Source organism: Strix aluco, chromosome 16 (assembly GCF_031877795.1).
Source record: "Strix aluco isolate bStrAlu1 chromosome 16, bStrAlu1.hap1, whole genome shotgun sequence".
Taxonomy (NCBI): Eukaryota; Metazoa; Chordata; class Aves; order Strigiformes; family Strigidae; genus Strix; species Strix aluco.
Window position 1 is genome coordinate 1,141,641 of NC_133946.1, and position 20,581 is coordinate 1,162,221.

At 38.2% G+C, this 20,581-nt stretch overlaps 1 protein-coding gene and 1 long non-coding RNA gene across 4 annotated transcripts in view; one reads left to right on the top strand and one right to left on the bottom strand.

Moving 5' to 3' along the window:
• The window catches only part of LOC141930929 (uncharacterized), a 304,098-nt gene that overhangs the window by 176,289 nt on the left and 107,228 nt on the right, over positions 1–20,581 (top strand). The window lies entirely within an intron of this gene.
• The window catches only part of GALNT18 (polypeptide N-acetylgalactosaminyltransferase 18), a 298,611-nt gene continuing 287,793 nt past the window's right edge, over positions 9,764–20,581 (bottom strand). Inside the window, exon 10 of the mRNA XM_074842459.1 lies at positions 9,764–9,783. Within this exon, the coding sequence (XP_074698560.1) occupies positions 9,781–9,783 (3 nt within the window). The 3' untranslated portion in view covers positions 9,764–9,780. The remainder of the gene's footprint in view (positions 9,784–20,581) is intronic.

The following is a 20,581-nucleotide window of genomic DNA, read 5'->3' on the forward strand; positions in this document are numbered from 1 at the left end:
GCCCCATCCCAGAGCTTAGGTGCTGGCTGGGGATAAGCCACGACACTCTTGAAGGAACCATATTTAATGTCTGAGAAGTATCTTAGCAATCGCTCATATGTCACTGCAGAAAGAGGGTTGCTTTTCATAATTTAGAGGAACTTCAGTGGAATATGATGTCAAATAGAATCCCATTCCTTATTTAACATATCTAAACTTTTAAACACATCCATGTGCAGAGAAAAAGGCAATGTATACCACATGAAAGATTTCTTCAGACAATTCTGTGTCAGCATTATAAGAAGCTCTCAACACATTCACAAGGTCTGAACAGCACAGTATTCTTACTGTATGTTACCTGTTTAATAATAGTATTCACTTTAAAAGTTAATTTTACTTTAACCTATTATTATTTTTTTTTATTAAATAGAGTTTGTTTCAAATCAGCCTGCGGGAATAATAGTGTACATGTATTTCTGGCATGTCTTACTTGCATAGTAATAAAAGATGAGACAAAATTAACTACTAGTTGCATATCTTCAGTATGCTGATTGGTGCTACAGCTAAAGAGAGGAGATTGCCGTTCTGTTGTATTGCCACGTACTTTATTCCGTCTAAGAGTGTTGGTTTTCTTTCTTGAAATCCATGTGAATAGATAGGAGAAGATGGGTGAAATCCCGAATGTAGTTACACTGATAATCAGTAATGGATAGACAGCTCTTTATTAGAGAGAACACTTTTCACATATATCAAATCTCAGACCTCCCAATTCTCAAATCTAAACCTCAGTCTTCAAGGGAGATTTACAAAGTACTTTTAAAGTCTAGGAAGTAAAATCTGTAACTGCTGCTTACTAAAAAAACAGGTCAGCAGTAGAAGCATTTGTGTTATGGCCTGTTATAACCTACTGATCCCTCTCTGTTGCAAAGATGCTATTAATTAATTTCTTCTTTTATTTCATGGGCCTATCAGATCTTCCCTTTCTAACATGAACTACTGCTTTGAGTGCTATCTATATTCTTGCTTTCCTGGTCTTTTTGATTAACCCTAAGCTATCAGCATAATTCTGCTCATTACTAACACCAGTTCTACCAATGTAACAGCTCATTCATGTGAAGAGGGAAAGGTTTTGTCATCCCTGCTATGTTTTTCCCCCTTTCTCCCCACATCATGCACCTGGCATTTACCTTGTGTCAGCTCTGGAGTTCAGAGCCCGCTCCTGGACAGATAAAACTGACAACTGGTGATGTGCCTTTATTCATTGCATAGGGAGAAAAGTAGCAGAGAAAAAAAAATAATTGACAGATTCCTGCCATTTTAGTGAATGTAGTTGGTGCAGAGAAGGATACTGGAAGCACAAGAGCCTGATCAGTGAGGGGAACTGGTATAGCAGTGAGGCAGATGAGTCGGAATGTGGGAGGATAAAGAGCAGTAAGTGGAAACGTTGCTCATTTTATTCCAGCCATCCAGCAGATCAAGTTATATTAAACTATAATTCAAGAGTAGTTGCAAATCTGGTTAAATAACATTTTGTTGGAATTTAACTTATTTTTGTCAACTCTGACAAAGGGGATCTATTCTGTGTGCTGGACGTGCTTTTAAAAAAGAAACTGGATGTTTCTTTTAAAGGTGCCTTTTGATACTGTTGTGGTTTAAACCCAGAGGGTGACTGAGCACCATGTAGGTGCTGACTCACCCCTTTCCCCTCAGGGATGGGGTGGAGAAAAGAAAACTAAAGGCTCAGGGTTGGAGACAAGGACAGGGAGGGATGGCTCACCAATTATGGTCATGGGAAGAAGGCAGACTCAGTTGGGGAAGAAAGAACATCAATTTAATTTGAACCACCACCACTAATTTACCAGTCAGAGTAGGACAATAAGAAGTACAACCACATCTTAAAAACACCTCCCCCCACCCCTCCCTTCTTCCCAGGCTCAGCTTTGCTCCTGATTTCTCTGCTTCCTCCCCTGAGCAGCACAGAGAGCAGGGGATCGGGGTTGTGGTTGGCTTGTCACCCATTGACTCTGCTGCTCCTTCCTCCTCAGGGGGAGGACTCCTCACACTCTTCTCCTACTCCAGCATGGGGTCCCTCTCACAGGACACAGTCCTCCACAAACTTTCTCTGATGTCAGTCCTTCCCACGGGCTGCAGCTCTTCAGGAACTGCTCCAGTGTGGGTCCCTGCCACAGGCAGGGCTGCAGGGGGGTCTCTGCTCCAGTGCACCTCCCCTCCTCCTCCTCCTTTCTTCAACTGACCTGGGTGTTTGCAGAGGTATTTCCCTCTCAACTCTCACTCCTCCTCTCAGGTTCCATTTCTTAAATATGTTATCGCAGAGGCACAGCCACTGTCACTAACTGGCTCAGCCTTGGCCAGAGGTGGGTCTGACTTGGAGCTGGGAGAGCTTCGAGAAGCTTCTCAGAAAAACCACCACTGTAGCCCCCTCCCCTGCTACCAAAAGCCGGCTACACACAAACCCAACACAGATACTTTTGTATTGCTTCATGTTTTGTGTTACGTGTATGGTATTTATTCATACAGAATAAATAAAATGGCAGTTTTCTTCAGCAAAGACTTAGCCCACCAAAATGAAAGGGAATCATGGGCTATATTCAAAGTTAGATAGAATGCCAGTCAGGGTCTTGCTACACTGAAAGTAGAACAAGTAACTGGTGTTCCATTTATTAATGAGTTTAGTAGGTGAAAACAGTTGAAGGTTCCTCAACAGATAATAATTTCAAAAAGGGGAAAAGTTGCATGGGCAGTGAAGAGTCAGGTAGTAGTTTGAGCTTTTACAAGGTTTTTCTGCTGAAATGCTGTTTTAGCAATTTCTTTTTAACCTTCTTATTTAAAAAATAATTAAAACAAAGATTGAGCTACTGATCTTTTACCTCAGATGTGTCATACAAACATCACTTCATTTAATTTTTATGTTACTTGTCACAGATTGAGGTAGCTCATCACAGTTTCTAATTTATATGTATATAGTAAAGCTGACAAGAATGTACACTGTATTATAGTGTTTGGTGCTGCTCAACAGTAGGACATTACCCAGGCCAACAAAAGTGCTGGGAAGATCCATGGAAAGCTTCTGTATCTACTTGATACTTCAGGTTTACTTCAGGCATTTTGTTGGTTCACAGGAGACACTTCAACTAGAAGATTCTAATTCTATCCCATTTTCTAGAGCTGCTGCACTATTCTAAGTCAAAACAGAAAGGGCTTGGAATGAAAGTACAGGACTTAGGATATGCTTAGCAACTCCCAAGTTTGGGCACCCTAGTCATCATATAGACAAATACCAAAAGTTCCTAAAGGAATGTACATTTAAGGTGAGATCACTTTAAAATGTGAGAAGAATCACTTTTCAAAATACTTACTGACACCATCCCTTCACTTCTTTTTGCTGCAGAATTGGGATTCTTCCTTCATAGCAGAGATACCTAATATAGTCTGGAAGCAGGAACTTGTATCTTCCCAGAAAAACAGACCTCAGGCAAATTATCAAAATAAAATACTGTTTTCCTGCTAGCAGGTATTCCTTGTGGAGTTAACATCACACTTCTCTCACCAGTGTTCACCATTTCTCCTGGAAGGTTTCCCGTATTTCAGTATCTGTTTTTCAGTCTTTTTTGATTGCCTTCTGAAAGGCAAACAAACTCTATTCTTTTTGTGCAAGTAACTTAAAATGTGATGATCTGGACACTGACTGGACCCCTGATTTTCCCTAATGCACATTCTTTTTATCATGCCATATTATTTCTCCAGAACTGAATTAAAAATAACGTGATCTTTTTGACTGCTCAACAGAGTATGCAGGAAAAGAGTTTTTTCACATTTAGAAACATGAAACTGCCTAAGATATTATGCCATTATCTGTAACGTCAGTTTTTGGGTAATTGAAATCCCCTATGATCAATGAGACAGGCTCTTTAAAAGCCTCTGTTAGCTGTATAAACATTGGCAGATTTGTTTTTTTCATCATGCCCCAGAGGTCTATAACCACTTCCATGATCTTTTTTTTTTTTTTCCATTCCATCTGTAGCCTTAGTTCAAATTCTCCAATGAAGTTGCTAATTTTCATGGGTCCTTTTTTTTAATTAACATACTAATGTCTTCCTTTACTTACACTGCTGCTTTCTATTTCTCAACAAGTCTGAGTTTCAGCTAATACGCGTTGAAATTGGAATATCCTAGCCAGCTTTCCAATTGTGTATTTGACTATATAATCCTTTCTCAAAGAATAAATATTTTGCCACTGCAGGTAGTGTCATAATGAGCCAGTCACCACCATTGGATCCCTATATATATATCTAAGACACGTGAGTTTATTCTTCTCAGTTCTACAAATGTTTCCTCTCAGGTATTGTAAATATATTGCATTCATATATTTAATAATTTGTTTTCTGAGTGCTTCTGCACTGCCTTTGCTTGCAGCCCTGCAATGTTTTTACTATACTATTCAATGAGAAAATAAAACTCAACGCTTTTTAGGAACAAAATAAGTTTTAATTACAGCACTTGGGAGGAGGGAAGGCAGCACAGAATGGAGTGACAATTCTTGAGCTATCTGTATTTCCATTCTCAATTTGTATAACTTTATGACTTGGATTTGTGGCCTTTGTTCTTAGGGAATGAGTCCAGAGAGGAATATGTAGAAAAAGCAGTGTTGTAAGTGCTAGTCAATGAGCAGGATCCTGATGGCACCTGAATGCCTGTCTGTATTTGTATACATCAGCACCAGTTTCAGCTGAAAGAAGCAGATGTTTAGAGTGAAACAGAGCTGAGGACCATACAAATTGCAAGGTTCTTTTATTTCCAGTAACTTCAGTCTGGTTCTACTGGCTGAATGCCCATTTACTACTATAATAAGTTAGGTGACCTTCTGAAGCACATCTCCCAGTTTATTTTAATCTGAAAAAATCCATTTTATGAGCTCCAAAGATTGTTCCATAATTCAAACTAAAACACCTTAAGTGACAACAATTGGGATATTTGCTTCAAAAGTGTGCTACTGATCTGAACTGAAACATTAATGTAGATGCCCTGTTGTGGGCACATGTTCACCAAAGTCCATTGGTGTAACTGCTACTTCTAAAGATGTGGCTAATACTGCAAATTTCAATAGAGCACTAATAGTGCAGGTTTTGATCATTGTCAAGTACTTTCAAAACTTGCAATGTGTACACAAAAGGTTTTATATATTCCATGTGGTAGGCTGTGCTGCCACAACGGTTCTTCTATAATCACTTAATCTAGGTAGGCCTAAGAGATAATGGATATTGAAACAAAGAGCAGGAACTCCAATCTCACCTCTAAGTAGCGATGTAGACAAATCTGGAGTTAAACAGTCCTAAAGTGGGCTCATGCACTAGCATTTATTCAGTAGCTCAGAGCAGAGGTGCCTTAGAAGAGCCATCAGAGAATGCCTCCAGTGCTCCTGCTCTTGCTGTGTCTGTTCACTGGAGAATGGATTCAGGCTTCAGTGCTGCCCATCAGGCATCTCCTCTGAGCTCCACAAGACACTTCTTAGGTCTCTGGGCATACAGTAGATCACTCTTCTTGCTATTGTCATTATACGGCAGATGTGCTAGCTCCCAATTCTCTCCCTGAATGTGTGGGTATGGGACTCTTACGGGATCAAGCCCTGAATATTTAGCTTCCTTATGAATGTTTGACAACAGCCCAGCATGGTGTGCCCAGAAACATATTTTTTCAACCCAGCTGTAGCACATCCATCAGTCTCCTGCTTCTTTTCTGCCCTTCAGCATCTAATTAGCCAGTTTAGGTCATGTAACTTGCCTCCAGCTATGACTGGCTACATACCCAAAATTGTCATTTCACTCCATTGCTGCAATTTCTAAATAAAATATCTGAACCTTTGAAAAGCTGTCTCTGCTTTCTCTGTTGCCATTTATATGCAGAAGACATATATGTGGTTAATATGCACAGTATATATATAGTACCAAACAGATTAGGAGCTGGTTCTAGTGAGGAAAGATTGAAGAGGTTTAACACAGGATCATCATCAGAGGTAGAACTTTTATGAGGGTCTTCATCTTTTCTTGTAGAAGATATGCCTTCTGCCAGGCATACTGTGAGGGTGTGTTTTTAAACAGAGTTTATTTTCCTGGACGTATGTTTTTGAGGTTCTTATTATGGCATAGAGAAATAAAAAAAATATTAGAAAACAGTCACCTGAGTTGATAAAATATAAATAACATCATAAAGTCATGACAGTATCATGAACTGGATTATTTTTTTCATGGGAAGGGAGACTTCAGGGTCACTGCCTTCATAAGGATGCCTTAAAGAAATTATCCTTGGTGAATTTCCTCAGACTATCAACTTTACAGGATGTATCTCCCATACTCAGGTGTTTTCAGTCACTGAAGCTGTGTTCCATAGATAAGTATGCTGGACAAAAGACCTTAATAATAACTTCATTTGTAGGCACTACATAAGTGGTATCATACTTGATTCAGATAAGCATCCAGTGCATGAATAATGTTGGGGACAAAGCTAAAACTCAGTTTATGTGGTGGCTTCCTTACAGGTGTTTGTTGGGATGGGTGGCTTTATTGGACAGATTGTGATTTCAGAGTTAGACAGATACGATATCCTCAATCCTTGGCAGTTCTTTCACGATGAGTCTCCATTATAGCTTCATTTAGAGGGCTTTCTCCAGAGGAAACCAATTTCTGCAAAGCAGCTTGTGGCTTCAAGGAGGGTTTTTCATATTCTAAGTCTGCTCTTGTTTGTATAGAGAGGTTAGCAGGGCTATGATGTAGCAGCAAGCTGATGAAAAAATTAAAGGAGACAGATGTGATGTGCTAACGAAGTACAACATTGAAGAGGATGGGCTATCACATATAAACCATGGAGGTGAATTGTGGTTTGAATACAAGATCATAGAATAAAATCACCTTATTTCCCAAACCATTCATTCATTTATCAGATATTAACCAAAATAATAATCTGATTTGTAAGTAGTCTTTCGCTTTGAAATCTCAACTATGTCTGAACAGACTGCAGAGAATGCCAGAAAAGAGTTGGAAGCTTCCAGAGGAATAAGAAATTAAGTTTATTCCAAATATAGGAAAATGGGGAAAAATAAAATGAAAACATTCCTGTTCCACCGTATGACTTTATGAGCATTTTAATACCTTTTCTATTCATATGTCTATTCATGAAGTATATTAATGCTTAGGGGGAAAAGGCAATACTTCACCAAAGCTGGTAATATATTCAGACACTTTTGATTACTATTTCTTTTATCCACACATAAAAGAAACAAAAAACCCATAGCAAATAAATAGTGAATTCAGGTGCTAGCAATATGCCAAAACTGCAGGAAAAGTTATGGAAATCGGTGGCCAGTGAAGCTATAGTCATGGTTTTTTTTCTGATTTCTACCTGCCTCCCCCCACCAAAAAACCCCCAACAAACCCAAACAACACCTATATCAAAAAGCCCTCCACTTTTTCTCCCGATATAAACCCCTTCTCTCCCTGAGTAATCTTCTGAGTATATTCAGTGGGTTTATGATGCATAAAAGGTTTGTATTTCTTTAAACATTTTTAATTATGCCAAAGAGAATAATGAAATAAATTGAGTCAACCTATTCACCTAGCTGAATAGTCAAGGAAAAACAGGGTGAATAGTGCATGAAATACCATCAGTACATCAGAACAGGAGCTGAGCTTGGGATCTGAGCTTACAGTTTCATCTCAAGATACAATTCTGTGCCACACCTGTCTTCGAATCATTGTTGCATTGTTTACGTGACTTTAACATGCATCAGACTGATGAAATTATGGCTGGACTTGTTTCTGCCCAGAGAAGCTAGGCAGGCAGTAGAAACTCTTTGTAAGTTAACTACCGACAGTTTTGAATTATATATAATTTGTATGTGACAGTTCAGTGAAATATTGTGCTATGATAAGCATACAGGCAAGATAGACTTAGGGCTCTGAATGCAACTTTGGAATAATAGTGTCTCCTCACTTGAGAGTTCAATCATGTGGTTTTAATGTTCTCTGAAGATGTTTTTGTATGGTATACATGCTCTTGTATTACATACAGTAGGTAGAGTAGGACATTCCACTGTGTTCCAACTTAGGTTTTAGTATCTGTGTCTTTTTTATAGCTAATCATCTGTCATTATAGTTAATTCAAAGGTGGTGAAAATATTTGTATTTTACTTTATTATACTTTACTATATTACATAAAATAATATACTGTTTTATACTTTTTCTGAAAAGTTTTCTAGTTACTTTCTTTAGCGTCAGAACAAATTACAGCCTTGGGAAGATCTGTGGTGCTGTTAGTTATGCCATGCCAAGGTTCTGTACTACAGTATTGCTTTTATGGAAATGGACTGTACTAAAAGCCAGAAGACATTTTCTTACTTTGAACTCTCATTAGAATGAATTCTAAGAGCCGTTCCCTGAGACTAGGTTTTGCAGACAGAAGACATTCTGGAAAGAAGTCATGCTAGCATGAAGCCTTTCAGTCTATAATGTTTAGTTATTTGAACCTGAAACCAGATGCATGTATCTTATTAATTTCCTCAGTTGTATACATTAAAAATAATATTATGAATCTTTCAGACAGTCTTGCACAGGCTCTGCCTAGCCAAATATAAAACTGCTGTAGCAGTGCACTACATGCCAAGGATTGGCACCTGTATTTGTTTTATTACTATAGAAATTACATGAGGAGTTATCACAATTCCACTACTACATCTACTGATGTTCCCGGTATTCTCCTCTACCTCTAGGGAGTTACCTGAATCTTTAATATTTTTTTAAAAACTGTCATTATCTTCCCCTTCTTCACATAAAAAGGCCTTCTTGTGTTAGATAACTTTTCCTAAAAGGGATATAGGAGGCATACAAATTAAAAAAACCTCTGCAAACTAGTCTCTTTTAGTGAAAAGTTAGTTGTGGGTATAGGGAAGGTTGCTAAAATTAAAACTAGATTTAAGATTGACATGTAAATTACTAAAATATTCTGTTAAAATCATTCTTGCTTGAGATTAACATGATAATAATGTCCTTTGCAGAGTTATAATATAGTGTAATGTGGATGTGAATTGCTGAAATTAATGACATTTGCAGTCTCGGGGACCTATCAGAAGTCAGTAGATGTTTAATTTTTCAATAACCAAGAACAATGTTTTGTCAGGTTATTTCACCTGAAAGAAGGTGAAAAAACCAAAAGCCTACAAATCTGTTCAAGCTATTTTCGAACTATTCCAAAAGTGACCTTTTAATTAAAATTTCCAGTAGAAATGATAGTCGGCAGGAAATATGCTTGGAAATAGAATGCATTGTAAAATTGAGAGGCCGTGATTCTGTTTGCTACTACCCAGAATAGAAGGGTATCAAACCTTCCTTACTAGCATCACCAATTTAACAGTGAGTTTCAGCAAACACTCAGCTGTGGCTGAGTGACTAGTACACCTTGGTCTGTATGACTAAAGAAGTCCCGTTTGGATCTGTTCATAACAGATAATTGTGGCTTCTGTAAATTGTATGTTGGGACAGAGCATTTTGACCATGTTTGATAAATATCTTACCTGGAATTTAGTAGTAACTCTCCAGTCATTTCTGAGTTGGAAGGAAATACTAAAAGCAACATATTTTTTAGTAACGTAAGTTCCTGAGGTCAGTATTCCCACAGATGGTTCTGAATGTCTCAATGGTCGGATGCAGAAGTTGGCATCACTTTGTTCTGCTTTTCTTAGAATGACACTCATTACTTCTGTTGGAGTAGTTGGCAGTTGCAGTATTCACCAATTTACTTCAAGAGGAGTAAACAAGTAAAGAAATAAATGGGATGAGCATGAGGATTAGCTTAGACCCTGAAGAACATGCACAAAAAAACTTGAAGGCTGAAAAGTCACAGTATTTAACCAATTAACAGCATTATAAATTAAACACTTTACTATTAAATCTACAGCAAGTGTTTGATTGAAAGAATTGAATAACAGGCATTTATTATAACTGAGACTATCTTTCTGCAAGATCTGTGAACAGATGTCTGGAATGTTTAAGTGTTTTTATTTTTGTGACAAAACTGATAGTTTCCTTTTTATTACATATTTGCTTTACTCATACTTGAAAACAGTAGGATCAAAACCAGTTTATATCAGTGACTGTACACACATTTGATACACATATAGTCTTTACCCAGAAGAGGTTATCATAGAAATATACAAGACAAATTGAAGTTGAGAAAAAGGGAGAATTAGTATTTCTGTTTGAGAAAAGAAATACAAATGGAAAAATAATCAGCACTTAGATTATTAAGTCTCAGTGATGTCACTGGAACTGTCTAGGTGAGTTGCTTGCAATGAGTGTTAAGGGTTAACTGTCTTGTCCAGTTGGCTTTTCAGAGTCACCCTGGACACCCGTGACAGCCTGGAGTGTAACTGAGATCTGTTACTAGTTGAGTGCTTCTCTGAACTGTGAAATCATCCAGCTGTGAAACATACCTGCTATCTATAAAGCTGGGCACAGCATGGCTTCAGGGCTCCACTAGCATGAAAACCCAGCAGCATATTACTGTGAGGAAGGGAATAGCTTATCAGCTTCAGGAGGGAAATGTCCAGTTTCTGTGACTTTACAATGAAGTTCACAGAAGGGTGAAGAGGAAGTGTAAGTCTGTTGTTCCAGAAGGAGAAATGAAACCTCTGATCAGTCTATGGGACCTGATGGGATACACCTGAGGGTGCTGAAGGAGCTGGCTGGGGTGCTTGCCAAGCCGCTTTCCATCATTTCCCAGCAGTCCTGGCTGCCTGGGGAGGTCCCAACAGATTGGGTCAGAAGGATGATCTAGGAAATTACAGGCCTGTCAGCTTGACTTCAGAAACTGATGGAGCAGCTCATCCTGAGTACCATCACACAACATGTGTGGGACAACCAGATGATCAGGCCCAGTCAGCATGGGTTTATGAAAGGGAACTGGGGTTGTTTAGTCTGGAGAAGAGGCAGCTGAGGGGAGACCTCATCGCACTCTACAACTCCCTGAAAGGAGGGTGCAGAGAGGGGGGATGAGTCTCCTGAACCAAGTAACAAGCGATAGGACAAGAGGGAATGGCCTCAAGCTGTGCCAGGGCAGGGTTAGTCTGGCTATTAGGAAGTATTTCTTTCCAGAAGGGGTTGTTGGGCGTTGGAATGGGCTGCCCAGGGGGGTTTAGGAGTCATGTTGACATAGCACTGAGGGATCTGGTGGAGTTGGGAATGGTCAGTGTGAGGTTAATGGTTGGACTGGATGATCTTCAAGGTCTTTTCCAACCTAGATGATTCTGTGATTCTGTGATTTATTACCCCAGAGGTATGTTAAAATTTGGGTTTTAAATTGGAGGAAATTAAAAGAAGAATGTAATGAAGGATGTAGTTATATACTTAAGAGGTTTTTTGAGAGATTTTTGCATTTGATGTTTTTAATCAATTTTCCAAGGAACAATAAACTGAACTAAATTAAAAGGCACGTGGAACAAATTTTTAATTTGATTAACCAAGCTAACTGTATGATTAACTATTGTCCCTTTTTCTCATGCTCACCATTGATCTCCCTTAGGTACTTTCTGTCTTTCGTAGTACATTCCCTAGTATTGCAAAATATGTTGTCTGCTCCAACGGTGCCTTAATATGTGGGACCCATTATTTTGAACTTGCTGCTAATGCAATAGGAATACTAATATTTCCTGTGATCTATCATTTGATCTTATTTATTGCTCCATATTTAAGTTATAAGCTCACACAGGAATGCAGAAAAGCATTCAGAGCTTTTTTGACACTAAATAAGTAAAATATCAACAATAAATCATAAATATTTGCAACCTTTCAAGGAATTCCAATAGCAAAAACTGAAGTGCAGCTTACAAGATCCACTGCTAATAAATAGCTGGTTCTTCAAAGCTGGTACATGCATAATGAGCATTTGCAGTCTGCATTGCAGGCTTTCAAGAAGATTATTGTAACCTGACAGCAATAGTTAGAGACTGCAATTTACATTTCAATAAATGAATAATTGATTTTAAATATCTCTTCTAAAAATTTGAGCAGTGCCTTTTCCGGTGGTGAGCAACAGCAGCATCTTAACTAGCTTAGTCTCAGTAACTCTGAGACCCATTGATTTCTGTGTCATTCCACTGACGGTTTGCCTTACTCCCTTAGCATTTAGATGTTGCTATATCCAAATGACAACCTACATAATGAAATTCTTCTGGTCATTTAAAAACATGGACAAACTATTTTTATGTTTAGCGAAAGAAGCAGTATGTTTAGCTTCAGCTACTAATATCTACACAGTAAAATGATACAGTTAGTAGAAAATCTTGGACTAACACCTTTGAAAATTACAGAGATGTTCTCAAAAGATATAAACTGAAAATCGTGCTGTTTCTTAGTACAGCTTGGAATTCTTCCTAAACTCTTGTGTGACCAGTTCAGAGTGGTCATATGAGGAATGACAGTGTGAAAAACAACTGCAGACCTGCAAACTGTAGTCTTGTTCATTTTCCATTAAACCACCTGGTGCCCTCCAGTGAAGCTCTCACTAACACACTGTATTGCCACTCGAGAAGGAGCAATGAATGGCACTAAGATCAGTTTATATCAGTCATTCAAAACAGTCTCATTTTTGCTAACAATTCACTTGCTCATAATTGTAATTTTAAATACGTATTTAAATATCTGCAAAAGCTTTAAAGAGAACTTGGAGTCCTGTTTATTTTGCAATCCCACCTAAGGCAATACTGTTCCTAATATAGCTCTGAGACTCACTTATTTCCTAGGCCTCATAGTGTCTCACTATTTCAGACTGCTCAAAGGAGGAAAGGAGATGTTTAGCATTGGCAGAAAGGGGTCCTGCAAACCCAGTAGCTACAGGAGACTGGTATGGTGTGGGAGTTTCCATTTTGCAGATGTAAATTTTATTTTTAATCTCAGTGTGATGGGTTTACCACAGCCAGCAACTAAGCACCATTTTACCCCTACAGTGAGAAAACGTGTGTTGAGATAGACAGTTCAATAAACAAAGGAAAGAGGAAGAAAAGAAACCCCAAACTGATGATGTGAAGGCCATCACTAACCACGGCCCATAAGTAAACTGGTAGGCCTAGCCAGTCTCTGAGCAATGTCTACCTCCCCAAAGTGCCCTCCTTTTTTTTTTTTTTGGTTGCTGAACATGATGTTGTACAGCATGGGATATCCCTTTGGTCAGTCTGGGTTATCTGTCCAAGGTTGTATCCCCTCAACTTCTTGCCCACATCCAGCCTACTCACTGAGGGGGGACGGGGGGGGGTGGGCGAAAGAGAAGGTCCTGCCACTGTGTAAGGCACTTGACAGTACAGCCATCCCAGTACATTCAGCTTCATGATTTAGCACATACTCCAATGACATTCACAGTCAGTCATCAACAGTGGAGTAATAGGTGATGGATGGAGGGTCAGCGATAACTGAGTTCCAGCTGGAATGAAGCATGTGTTCTGCATGTCAAGGCATTTTCAGGACTTGCACCACATCTGTTCTTCCTGGCATTCTTGTCAAACAAATAATGTAGTATTGATATTTTTTCTATTAAGCTTGTTGTTTTCTAGTAGAAAACAAGGAGAAAGGAAACTTCTGTGTCCCTTGTTTGTAATTTCATTTTATTGAACAAGAGTGTTTAAGGGAAAAAATTCATGAGCTGTGGCTCACAGTCTAATATCACTGATGCCAGCAGTTTCCAAATCATTGCTCTGGTTGTTGTCTAGTTAAATATTTAGGTTATTTGATTGCATGTTGAAGGAAGCATTGTAGGGCAAGGTAGCGAGCTAAGAAATGAGAATTATTATGTCTAGTTCCTTTTTTATTTTGTTGTTGTAATTAAATCACTAGAGCATATTGTTGGGAATATGTTGCTAGTAGACCAGCAGTGCATGCATCCTTTATTATTTAAAGGATATACACAGTTTTTGGAAATCATACAGGACACATTCCATGAGAGAGCACAGCCCTCTCAACCCTGTCAGACTTTAACAGGAATGGAACACACGATGTTATAAGAGGGCAGTCTAAAGAGAGATGTATGCAGGTGCAGTGTGAATAGATGAAGGTGTGGTGAAATTAATGTTTCACTTGGTTACATTTGCTGCTCCATAAAGCTCACGGTTTGGGTTTCTCAAGTGCCTGTGATAAAACCTTTTAGATAGGTCAGTCAGTCATCAAATGGATGTTAGAATAGAGAACTTTATTTCTGGTGTTAGCTGTTTTCTTGTTTGGGAGTTGATTCAGGGTGTGTTTAGGTGCTTGCTTGAGTCAGGATCTTTGTGTAAGATTTGCTGCCAAACTCCTTTGGCTCTCTGAGATTTTGCAGCTTATTGCAAGGAACTCTGGGTTAGGCCCATTTAGTGTCTGGGATAGATACTGTAAATACAGATAAAGAAGGATGCAGGTTTAATTCTGACCCATTCCTTTGACCTGCTGGAACAACTCTCACTGCTTTGAAACTAGCTCTTACTATTGTGTCTTTGTCTCTGTTTCTCTAGCTGCAAGCATGAATGATATCTGTCTTGCAGTGTGTTTTGAGGTTTACTGATGTGCCACCATTACTTGTTATTATCTCCAAATTGTCCCTGGTGAATTTTACCCAAATGTTTTCATTAAAGTCTTCCATGGAGTTTGGCCACTGCAGAGTGCCAGTGGGAATGTTCCGGAGGATTTTCTTTCTGTTGACACAGTCCTGACATCAGCTAGTCCAGAGCTCTTGGGCAATCAAATATCCATTGCCTTTCATCAGGAGCGGAATGCTGGATCTTGGATCAGAAATGTTAGTATGTTGATGCATTCAGTTGTTAAGTTGTTATAGTGCAGCAAGTTCACTGAACTATTATCTGTGTTGTATTCATACAGAAGTGTTTGAAGTGTTACACTTTGCTGAGACATCAAATACGACATAGGTTAGAATTAAAAGTTTCTATTGCTAAGATCCACAGATGTTCATTTGTTTACTTGTTCGAAATAATGGGAAGCTTTTGCAATTCTAGGCTGAGAATAAAACAGTAGGTCCTGAAATAGAGATACTGTAATTGTCTTAAATTTATATTATTGTACTATTTAGGCTCACCTCATCCTCAGAAGAGGGTTTAAACTGAATTAACCTTCTCTACCAACAGTATCTCAAGCAGTTTAAATAATTGTATACGTAGTTTTCACAATCGTCTACACTGAGATGACAAGGTTCAGCTCTCTGTGTATGATTTCTGTATCAGCCATCTGATACAGAAATGAGTCTTTCTGAAGCACACAGTATCAATCTGAGTTTCCTGTCCTTGAAGGAAATGGGAGTTTTTCAGTCAGAGCAGACATACTTTACAAAATTGAGAAGAAATAAACTCAGTGTGTTCTGAACCAGCAGGGTAGAAAAACTGGGTGTTCAGTGGTAGGTACTGCTGAGGCAAAGCTTCTTTTCATAGCTACCACTGACCTTTTGTATAGGACCCTCTCCCTATAAGCTAATTGCATCAATTAGCCAGTTTAACTGACAACTGAATGGCAACCTATGAACTCCAGTTTTGTCTCTGTTTAGATACTCCTGCCAGACAGAAGAGCATAAATCTATGTTTGTTCTCACTTCACTTTGTACTTTTGTCTCCTCGAGATGCCTTTTGTATGGTATTATTAGGACAGTACAGGCTATCCTACCAATTGTAGTGCACAGATAGAAAAGATGTTAATATTTTCAAAATAAAACCCTTTCTCTCTTCCTTTAAAAAAACCAGCATAGTTGAATGAAGTAGCTTTCATGGCTGTCTGTGATGGATTTGAACTGTGATGAGTATTGAATGAGCTACCAAGCCCTGTACATCACTGAAGACTTGTCTTTGGTAGCCAGTTGGCTGGCAAAGTAACCCTATCACATTATTATCCTAAAAGGTATATGACTTGTGCTTCAGTAAGCTATGATATTGTAAAAGGTTCTGGAATATCGTTGGAAAGAGCCTGAATGCTGTATTTCAGCTCATGTAAAATGCACATGGATTTGATTTGGAATCCAAATGAAGATTTCTTGACTGACCTGTTTGTGAAGGATTGGTTCTAGAGAATTTTGAGAAAAATGCCAGCTATAGGCTTGTTTTGCATTTGCTCTGGAGATTTTCTCTTTTATTTTTGCCTGCTTATCCTGGCAGTGTTTGTGTTCTGTTTAGATGCTTACAGAGGCAGCACAGCCCTCTCTGTTTTGTTTTGCAAGCTGTTCTTGCTGAAGCCTTCTTTTTTTTGTTCATTTTCTTAGTCTCATCTGAGTCATTAGGCTTATCTTTATATGTCAAATGATACACATAGTGATGACAAGGGGGAGTAATTCAACACTTGTACTTGACATTTGTCATGTCAGGCGGTTCTCAGAATGTTATGTGTAAGTAAAATGAGATTTTGCAAAAGCAGTCTGCATTTGCCTGAGTCTGTACTGCTTAAAACCAATTACACTTCAAATTCTTCCCACACTATAGAGGCCTTTATGTTGCATGTATTTCTTTATAAATATTTTATATTTTAAAATGATACACAAAAAAACAGGTTTTTGTATACAGAAGAGTATACATGTGAAGGATTATGAAGGGATAAAATATATTTCTTTGCCATATTCTAGAACAAATTTTTTTTGTTAAATGGCAAACTATTTAAAAAAAAACCCCTACTTCCTGAACCTTTTTTTTTTTCCTGCCGTGTTTATCCTGCAGAAATCTTATGCTGTGAAAGATAGCTTTTAATTATCTTGCTGTGTGGAAATTGCTTCTTGGAACTGGATGGTTCAATAAGTGCTAATATTTAATTTCTTGTGATCTGAGTTGAAATCTTGACTTATAAAGGGAAGTTTGTTGACTGTACAGTAAAGGAAAGGAACTAATTGATTTGAGGGAAGAACAATCTCTTTGAAGAGGCTATTAAAATGCTAATGAGTAGGTGATACTTAAGTAAAATAGGTGTCTGATTTGTTCTGATTGACTGCAGTAAGAAAAGAATCATTCACCACTAGAAGTTTTCTACTTTTCTATTTCTTTCTTTACTGTGAATCCAAACTTTACTTCTAGCATAAACCATATTTACCAGCAAGGAAAGATAGTGATGCTGTTCAGACACAAGGCTGGGGCACATGGCTCCTTTTCCAGCTATGAAAGATTTTCTGTAAGAAAAATGCAACTCCTATGTTCTCTCTCTCCAATTATCCCATTTGTAAAGGAAGATAGCAAAACACCATTTGTTGATGTGGTAAACTCTTAATAGAAGGGACAGACATGTACAGTATGTTTCTACAGTTTCTTCCTAAGATCTTCCAGCATTTGGAAGAAGATAGGATAGGATGGTGGGTGCCCCTTATCAGACAGTGCTCTGTGTCCAGAGAAATGAACTCCTACCTGTAACTAAAATAACTAAGAAGGAAGAGAAAACACCCTGCTTAAAGGCAACAGAATGCCAGTGAATACTCCGAGAGTTAACTGACTCTCATAATCAGAATGTTCTCTGTGAAAATTGGGGGTTTTAACAAAACAAACCAAACGTGGTTTTTTTGTGTTTTTTTTTTTTTTTTTTCCTACTGGTAAATCTGAATCCTACATTTTGTAAAAGTACCCTGAAATGTTTAATTTCAAATCCACTAAATAACAGATGAATCAGAATTTCCCTGTTAGGGAAATTCAAGTTTCCATCCCTCAAACCAGAACTGTCTCAAGGTTCCTCTGTGATTTTGTCCTTGCTTTCCGCAGTCTGCCATAGCATGTTTTAATCAAAAGATAAGTAAGTTATCCATAGAGCCTGGTCTATATCAGAAAAAGGACATGAGAAGTTTGCTAGGTATGTATCCAGTTGTGACATATTGCATATAGAAGGTGCAGCTTAACAGTTACCTGGATTGAAATCAAGTAAGTGGATTCCTTGCTAAAAGTTTAATTTTATTGAAAAGGTTGAAATAAAACTATTTAGTGTTCCCAAAGCAAAGATTTTCAAACTGCCATTCATTAACAGTTTTGAAATTTCTAGGTGATTGGTGATGGACGAAGAAACAGAGCCAGTCAAGTGGTGGTCCTTTTGGGAAAGATCACATAAAATAGCTGTGCCATTTCTCATTATTTTTCTTCCCAATGCTTGCAAGTACCTCTGACTCACAAGAGAGTACTGTTCATCATTCAGTTTTGCAATACGTATTTGTGTTAATACGTCTTGTCTTCATGTTACTTATATCTTTCTCCAAAATAGTCTTCTAATACTCTTACTAGAGGGGTTTTGAGCTTCTGACTATTGTTAGTCCACACAGTTGCTTATGGTATAGCTGTACTCTCTTTTTCATCATAGCTCGGTGTCACAGTCTCTGTGTTACAGTATTTGAAATAAGTGAAACTGTGTGTGAGGGAGGAAACCTAAGTTTAAGCATGCTTAAGGTAGAGCAGCATGGATGTGTCTACACAACTACCTTCATCTATTAACAGGAAATTGTGTTTATAAGGGTGAGTAATTGTATACAGGCCTTAGCAATTTCTTGACCTTCAGATGACATTGTTCAGACGTTGGAGGTATTGCTGTTTTGTGAGAAGTGCTGTGGCACAATGCCAGGCTGTGAACTGTGCAAGGATCTAACAAGAAGTGGACCCGAGGGACACGGTTTTAGGGCAGGCTTAGATCGAATCTTACCTCATCCCCTTGAGCCACCAGTACAATAGTTAAATAAAAGACTTTTTTTGAGACCCTTCCTTCCTCAGAAACTCTTTGTGAGATGTGACTAGAATCTGTCATTCGGTAGGTCTTCCTTTACCATGTTTTTGATGAGAAAAACAGTTTTCCCTGGTTGAAGATGGATTTCAGCTATTTAATTGTCTTGTGTGTGATGCACTGCACACCTTATCACCTGAGGCTGTCACATGTCTTCTCTGCTCTGTAGGACCATGTGATGGTGAAGGGTCTCAAAAAAAGGCTGTTGATGCAGGGGGCAGACTACTCTGAGGAGTGACTTCTCTCTTATTGCGGAACTCCAAGCTCCAGACACAGCTGAGATGCCAGAAATGTGTGAACTGATGGTGTCATGAGACAAAAAGTAGACAAAGGACAAGTGAATGATTCATATTTTTTTTGCAAAGGTGATTAAAATCCAAGTATGTTGCATCTTTGAACAGATCATCTTACATGACTAGATTCCAGAAGATTCACATTTACTAGCAACAGGTTTTTTCTGGATGTTATTCACACTGCACAGACTTTAATTGTTGATAAGGAGTTTTGTAAGGTGTATGTTTAATCTGCATTCTTGTGACTCGCTTTTTATTGAGACAAAGTATTTTCTAAGTATTTCCTTTTGTTAATGTTTAACATTCTTCTAGTGATTCATCCCTTACTTCACCAGTTGTCCAATGAAAGGATATGGGACTAAACTGGGTTTTATTCCATTCTGGTAAAATAACGAAGCAGGAATATTGTTCATTATTTCCTGTGCACAGTTATTGAAACAGATGAAGCAAGAGAGGAGTGCTTTCCTTAGTGAAGAGGTTCTGTAAATGGTTTAATCTTTAAAAAAGCAACAATTAGAAGAGGACAGCAGAGTTTTAAACATTCATAGTAGCAGGCTAATGAACAGAGGGACAAGAAGAGGTGAGAAAAAGGATTAACTTTGCTTATATGGACTTCTTGAGTGCCATGTGAAATGATTACTTCTTATTTCTTTGTCTTTGTTCAGAAATATAAGCATATAATAAAATATGTCCTAAAAGTCTGATATCTGGCCACAGAAAGAAGGTGCAGAGGAAATCTAAAATTTTGAGGGCCTAATCCATACTCTCAAGTGGTCCAGAACCACTCCCTAGCTAGCCTTCAGTCTGGTGGAGGTCCTGGGCACTTCAGCTTCTAGATCAACTCAAGAACCATGACATTGCACAAAAGGTCCCTTAGAACCTGTAATCACCAAAACCTACTCCATCTCTTTTGTATCCTCATCACTAAGAAGTAAAGCCCCAAATCTCTTCTGTATACAATAAAAGAGAAAGGGTAAATTATGTGGTAATTAAGCTCCCATCAGACCAGGGAACAAATAGTGTTTACCATAACTGGAATAGCCCATTCTCGTGGGTTACCTGAGAACTTCATTTTTCATCAGGTTCACATCCACTATTCAACAGAAAAACAAATGGAAATAATTTATTGAGAAAGTACTCTAGGTCTAATGAATTCTAGGAGGAACCAAGTCATAAATGGACAGTCATAAATGATTACTGGATGGAAAAATTTTGCTAAAATATCCTTTCAGTGAAGTGCTTTAGACATCTTATGTCTCATATGATAAAATATTTAATATAAAAGCTCAAATACTCTTGGCGTAATAAAATGTAAACTTCCACCATCAAAAGCTTCTGTAAAGTTTTTGTGCCAGTTGAATGGTCTGGTACCTGTTTTCTCTGTATGCAGGATTAGTTTGATGGAGAAAGATTTGTCAAAATGTTGAGTAAGAATGCTATCACCTTTTAAGGCCAGGAAGAACTCGGGTTCTTATTTCACAAATTATTGATCCACTGAACAAATCTGTGCAACACAAAATTCCCATTGTTACATGGATGCAGTTGTTTGTGAAG